The sequence below is a fragment of the Papaver somniferum genome, chromosome 10 (assembly GCF_003573695.1).
Source record: "Papaver somniferum cultivar HN1 chromosome 10, ASM357369v1, whole genome shotgun sequence".
In the NCBI taxonomy this organism is placed as follows: Eukaryota; Viridiplantae; Streptophyta; class Magnoliopsida; order Ranunculales; family Papaveraceae; genus Papaver; species Papaver somniferum.
The window spans coordinates 148,647,475-148,654,518 of NC_039367.1; the positions used below are offsets into that span (position 1 = coordinate 148,647,475).

General features: G+C 37.1%; 2 protein-coding genes across 2 annotated transcripts; both read right to left on the reverse strand.

Moving 5' to 3' along the window:
- Window positions 1-2,855: 2,855 nt before the first annotated feature.
- On the reverse strand, window positions 2,856-4,464 carry LOC113316485. The gene is made up of 3 exons (XM_026564652.1): window positions 4,195-4,464; window positions 3,217-3,415; window positions 2,856-3,070 (listed from the first exon to the last, which is right to left on the reverse strand). The coding sequence occupies exons 1-3, from the start codon at window positions 4,462-4,464 to the stop codon at window positions 2,856-2,858; spliced, it is 684 nt and encodes a 227-aa protein (XP_026420437.1).
- A 74-nt stretch (window positions 4,465-4,538) lies between these two features.
- LOC113316486 lies at window positions 4,539-6,796 on the reverse strand. The gene is made up of 2 exons (XM_026564654.1): window positions 5,501-6,796; window positions 4,539-5,225 (listed from the first exon to the last, which is right to left on the reverse strand). Exons 1-2 carry the CDS (start codon window positions 6,794-6,796, stop codon window positions 4,539-4,541), a joined length of 1,983 nt encoding a protein of 660 aa, XP_026420439.1.
- Window positions 6,797-7,044: the final 248 nt, after the last annotated feature.

Consider the following 7,044-nt stretch of genomic DNA (forward strand, 5'->3'; position numbering starts at 1 on the left):
TCCAAGAAGCTATGATGTTTAACGGTACACAGCAGCTGCACTGCAGGCTATTCATGTTTTATAAGGTGTTTATTATCTCTGGATTCTGGATAAGGATTGAACTAAAAGAATAAATAAATCATGTGGACATTTAATTAGTCGACCATGTCACGTCTAAATGTGGGCATTGCATTTTTAAATTAGTCATCCCGGTCACATCCAATCCTTTGCTCTGCCATTGGTTAATATTTTTTCCCGAAGAAATCACCATCACACCAATCCAATTGATGTCAGCTTGGGTATGTACTACTCGCGTGCTCAGTTGTTTATTTTATGTTTTGGCGGGCCGGTAATTTGTTTCTTGTAAGTCTTGTTGATTTGACTTCTCATTGTTCTCTAACTATATATGGCGATGCCTCGTTTGCCATCTCTTCTCATACTTTTCATATTTACATAAGAACAAGCATTATGTTTATGTTTCTGGCTTAGCCTATAGCGGAAGAAAACCACACTACCGGAACTGGTTTTTTCTATAAAGGTGGGCCTAAACTCTTGTGGACTGAGATGGTCCTATAATATAAACTCCCTAAATACAAGGTATAAACAACTGCACAGTGGGTGAAAATTAGGGTTTGTCAGTTTTTCGCTTTCTTACACGCAGTTTTGGGTTCGTTTAATCGTTATTACAATGGGAGATCCTCCCACGGACCCCCCTAGAATCTTAGATATCTTGATGCTGTCACGGGTACTATTATTCGAAGCAGAAAACCAACCTCTGTTGGATCTTAATTCTTTACCGAAACCGGCTCTTATCGCCGGAAAAGGCAAGGGAATTATTCTAACGCCTGAGTTAGAAGATGAAGCTTTGACAGACATGAAACACAGTTTGATTGGTCGTATTGACACAAAAAAAATTGATATGAAGTTCGAGATCGCAACACAAACCCTATTATCACAATGGAAAATTAATGGCAGCTGTAGATTTATTCCATTACCTAAAGGATTCTTCACGATGACTTTTTCTAACGCTGATGATGCTAAAAAAGTATTGGACGAAGGTCCATACATCATAGAGACGACAGTAAAACAGACACCAATCATCCATGCAGTTCGTGTTCAACCATGGACGACTGGTTTTGATCCGGAAAAACAAAAAGCTTCGTCGACTCTTGTTTGGGTTCAATATCCAGGTTTGAGGCAAGAGTATTGGACGGAGAGAATTCTGCTAGGTATGTCAGCCACCCTTGGTAAACCTGTCAAAGTCGGTGAACTAACTTTGAAGAAGACGTTTGGATATTATGCATCAGTTTTAATTGAGATCGATTTTTCAAAACCGATTGATAAAACTGTTTACGCTCAATCAAGTTGGGATCTTGAGGGTTATGCACAGGTGGTGGAAATTCCAAAACATCCTGAGTTTTGCGAGCACTGCTAGGTTTTAGGTCATTCTATTGATCAATGTAAAGCTAAATCATGGCCTGTAGCCGAAAAAATTGTTGCTACTAAGTCAGGTAATGTAGCAGATAATAATTTTAGAGATCGTAGAAGAGGTAACAGGAACAGAGACTTTGTTCCCCGACAACTGAAGAAGTCAACAACAATAATAAATCGTTACAAGCGAGAAAACAATCTGTATTCGAATTACTACGGGTACAAAAACTAAATTCAGTGACAACGGTGCTGAAAATTCGGGTAACGTAAACTCTGGGAAGTTTGATGTTATTAAAAGAAATACACTTGATAGGAAAAAACTTTTAGGAAAATCGGCTATCGTATACATGCGTAACATGCTAGCTTAAACTAAACAGTAGTGACACACACCGTGATCCAGCACCATGGAATGCACCGAGAGGAAATGGACGGCCTAAATGTCACCCTCTCTGCATTGAGATAGGGGTGAGGTATGAGTGGGCCTAGAGGTGTAAAACGTGCTGGCCGGCACAGCACGACACACGAAGTCGCGTGCTTCACGTGACATGTGCCGTGTTGTGATGTGCCAACGATTTAAACGTGTTGTGCCGTGATGTGCTTTACTAGTCAAAAACCAGGCACAACACAACCCACTGGCACAGCACACGAATAAACGTGTTGTGTCGTGCCGTGTTGGCACACATGCTATAAAAAATTTGAAATCACTTAATGTATACATTAAGTCGGCCATTATCACGAGTATTTAAATAGACAACATATTGTTTGAAATTATTTCAAGTAAAATTAACAAGTTTATTCAATAAAAAGAAATAGCCCATCAAATATAAAATTGTCATGTAAATTAATGTTCTAGTCAAATATAGGTGACGACACTATAACAACTATATTGAAATATATTTTCCAAATATTAAGGTACTATATGTGTTGTTATAAATAAGCCAGCATAAAATGTCAAAAACTAGATAGAATAGTGACTCTTTTGTGAAATATACAAAAAAATATGATGTATTATGCCTTATTATATGGTGTATTTTTTCATGCTATGACGTGCTTTCTTAACGTGCTGGGATGGGATGGGCCACGTGCTTATTCGTGCCGCGTGTTGTGCTACTGTGCCGATTCGGCTAACCCAGCGTAGCCCACGAAACTAACGTGATGGGACGTGTTGGGCTAAATCACGTGCTGGGTTGAGCTGGGCTAGAATTTTAGCGTGTTGTGCTGGCACAACCCAATTTACACCTCTAAGTGGGCCCCACCCCCTCTCACACGGTGCTGCACTTCGAAGTGCATCTATACTTTCCGTAAACTAAATTATCTACTAGTTAAAATGTGGAGGAAGTAAGCCCCATAATGATTGATCATCTCCGTATTCCAAAGATGAACTAGCCATCATATTGCTTCTTTTTAATAGGAAAAGAGATTTCTATTGAAAATAATTAGAGAAATTACACATTGTTCATGTCTTGCTGGATTAAAGTTTGAACCCAATCTGGAGCATTATTAAACCATCTGAAACATAAAAATTGGGACCTTGCAAACTTGGCCAAAGAATCAGCCAGATGGTTTGCATCCCTATGTGCATAAGAGCACACCCAAAATTCTAAAGTTTTGAGAATTGATAAAGCATCAGTAATGAAATTATTTGTTGTCCACTTAACAACTGTGGATTTTCCATTTACCGCATCAATCACATTGACACAGTCACCTTCCAGATGAATTTTCCTCCACCCCATCTCCTTAGCCCAAAGCACTGCTTCCAGTAGATCTTGTGCCTCCGCCTGTTCAGGATCTACTCACCCGACGTACCTCCTCGCAATCCATAGGTGATTCCTGCATCATTTCTACAAATTAGTCCCCATCCAGATAGGGTATTTTTATCAATATGAGACGCATCAAAATTTATTTTTAGAATGCCATTTCCTGGTGGTAACCAAGAATGAGTAGTTCTGCTAGTGGGATGGTTTTGAGTAGAAAGATTTACTCTTGACCTGATCCACTCCTCAAGCTGCAGAAGAACACTGTTAGAAATATCTACCAGATTTAAGCTTTTATTTTCAAAGATTTTTGAACATCTTGATTTCCAAATCATCCATAAAGTAAAGCAAGCCATATCGTACATTCTGTAGTCCTTATGCATATTATTATTGGTTACCAGGAAGAAATTGCAGAGCCATTGATATAAGTCCTGATTTTGAATGATGGCCGTAAGACTAGGAATAACATGAGTCCAGATACACTTAAAAACTGTACAGTCGAAGAATAACTGCTGAATTGTTTCAGGGTAATTCCCACACGGAGAACAACAATCATCTTGGTGTCTAGTAATACTGGCTAGCTTAGACTTAGTTGCTAAACATTTATGCAGGAATTTCCAAATGAAGTGATGAACTCTAGGGGGTAGTTTGTGTCTCCGAAAAGATTTCCAACCTACAAATAAGTTGTTTTTTGTAGGTTTATACACCAGGTTATCATTCAGTAATAGAGAAAAACCATTGTTTGCTGGTTTCCATCGGATTCTATCCTTACCTGTAAGGGGAATCCTTATTCTTATTATTTCTTTAACTACGACTTCATCAAAGAGGGCTCTCAGAGTATCTAAATTCCACAAATTAGTTTCATGATCTATTAGTTGGCTAACTAGACACATACCAGAAGATTGGAAATTAGAGGGTGGGGGACCATTCGTACTAGGAATCCAATTATTCTTCCAGATTTGTATATCAGTTCCATCGCCTATTTCCCACATGTAATTCTTTTTGACAATTTCTAAACCAGTGCATATACCATCCAGGAACCATTATTGCTTATACTATCGTTTAGCATATTAAGATTAGCAAAGTATTTTTCTTTAAGAATAATGGCCCAAGGTTCATCTGGATTTTCTACAAGTCTCCAAGCTAGCTTAGTCAGAAAGGCCATGTTCAGGACATCAGTTCTCCTTATGTTAAGACCACCTAATTCCTTAGGAAGTGCTATATCACCCCATCCTTTTGTGTAACACCCTTTCTCATTTTCTTTTTTGCCCCACCAGAAATTCATTTGAATGCTATCCATTTTGGTAGTTAGTTCTTTGGGCATAAGAAAAACATCTAGATGGTGACTAGCTAAGCTACTTAGGAATGCTTGATTCATGACAGTTCTCCCAGGGGGGATAGGAATATAGAATCCCAGATATGAAGTCTATTTCTATAACTGTCTAGCAAATGGACAAAGGAACTATATTTTCTTTTCTGTAAGAGGAGAGGGACTCCTAAGTATTTTTCATTAAGGGACATTCTCTTAATTCTAAGGGTATTTGCTATCTCATTCTTAACAGCAGCTGTGACCTTAGGACTAAAAGCTAGAGCAGAGTTTTCAAAATTAATCGCCTGACCCGAAAATTTACTAAATTGATCAATGAAGGTAGACAAATTCCTAGCATCTTTATTCCTAGCTTTTATGAAGATTAGGAAGTCATCAGCAAAAAATAAATGGGAGATAGGAGGACAGTTCTTAGTGGCTTTAAATCCATAAATTTCATTATTACCTTCAGCAGTTCTTAGGCCTCTAGAGAAAGCTTCCATGCAAAGTATAAAAAGGTAAGGGTATAAGGGGTCACCCTGTCTTAATCCCCTTTGAGGATAGAACACATTACCTAGAGATCCATTGAGCAAAATAGAAGTGGAGACAGTTGAGATACACTGTTCTATCATGCTGCACCAAGCATCAGCGAAACCTATTTTTTTCAAGCTAGCAATGAGAAAGATGCATTCCACTCTGTCAAATGCTTTTGACATATCTAGTTTAATATCTACACAACCGTCTTGCGCTTTAGTCTTTTTCATGGAATGAATAAGTTCATGAACAATGATTATATTATCATGAATTAATCTACCAGATAAGAAGGCAGTTTGGGAAGGAGAGATGATTTATGCAGGACACGTTTTAGTCTAGAAGCCAACAATTTTGATATGATTTTGTAAGTGACATTACACAGACTTATAGGTCTATAATCCACAACTCCTTTGGGACTATTATGCTTAGGAATTAAAGTAATAAAATTATGATTCAATTGGTTTAAGAGATAATGTGAGTGGAAAAAATATTGGACCATTTTAACAACATCAGGGCCAACAGTTTCCCACATTAGCTGATAAAAACCTGGTGGGAAACCATCTGGTCTTGGTGTTGTCCATGGTTTCATGTCAAACACAACTTTTTTAATATCCTCTGCATTATGCATAGCTACTAGCATGGCATTATCGGATTCAGATATACTAGCACTAACATTGTTAAGAAACAGATCAGGGCAAGGTGGCTTAGTAGATCTACTCGTTGAGCTAAAGTGTCTTAACAATTCACATTCAATATCTTTTCTATCATTCAGCCAAATTCCAAGATTATTTTGCAAAGACTCAACCTGAGTTTTTTGTCTTCTAAAATTAGCTTTATGATGAAAGTAAGCATTATTTCTATCATCCATTAGAAGGGAATCATACTTACCTCTTTGCTTCCAATAGTCAGCTTCAACATCATACCAGTATTTAAGTTTCTGAGTTAAATCATTAACTCTATTATTGTTTTGTTGATTGGAAGTACTAGTAAGAACAGACAGTTGCGCTTCAAGATTAGAAATTTGAGTGTTGCAGTTACCAAAATAATGATAATTCCAGAGCCTAAGACCCACTTTAGCATTTTTAAGGCAATGAGTTAATTGAAAAGCAGAGGACCCATTAGTGTTACACTTCCATTCCTTTTTAATGATATTAGTACAACTAGGATCTCTAAACCACGCTTTATTCACTCTGAAGGGTTTCTTATTGGAGTTCTTTAATTTGCTGGTGAGGAGCATTATGGGACAGTGATCACTACCCACAACAGTGAGGTGATACAAAGTTGCATTAGGATAAGTACTAGACCAGTCAAAAGTTGTGAGAATTCTATCTAACCTTTCTATGATTAATTCATTCCCATTTCTCCTATTGGTCCAGGTATAAAGGTTGCTAATATAATTCATGCTTGTCAAGAGGTTGTTATGCAGGATCATGTTGTTGTTATCTAACTCAGACTGACTGAGGATGTTACCTCCTTCTTTTTCATCTGTATGCAAGATAAAGTTTAGGTCACCTATAACTATCAAGGTGTTAGTATGGGTTGTCTTAATAAGCCTTATATGATTCCACTGTCTAGTCTTATCAATATCATTTAAGGCCCCATATAAGCAAGTAACTAAAGACCTATCATTCTGACTATCAAGTTTAACTAACAAATTTATCATATTGAAATTTTTATCAATGATCTGTAACTCAATATTATCCTTCCATAGGAGGCAAAGACCACCAGACAACCCTATTGGATTCAAGAAAGTGACATTTGGGTATTTGTATCTAGCAAGAAGGTACTGCATTCTTTTTTGTTTATTTTTTGTTTATTTTTTGTTTCACTGAGAAAGATGATATTAAGGTTTTGGCATTTTAGGGATGCAGTAAAAATCAGCTACGCAATGATGCTTCAAAATATCAGAAGAATAATGATGGTAAAAAAAGTAAAAAAGGTTATTAAAAAATATTATAAGAGTTATCTTATTCTTCCCAGTAGTGCCTAAAGAATGTTTCTCCTTTTGTGTGATTCTATCCGGCTAGTATTTCCATTTTA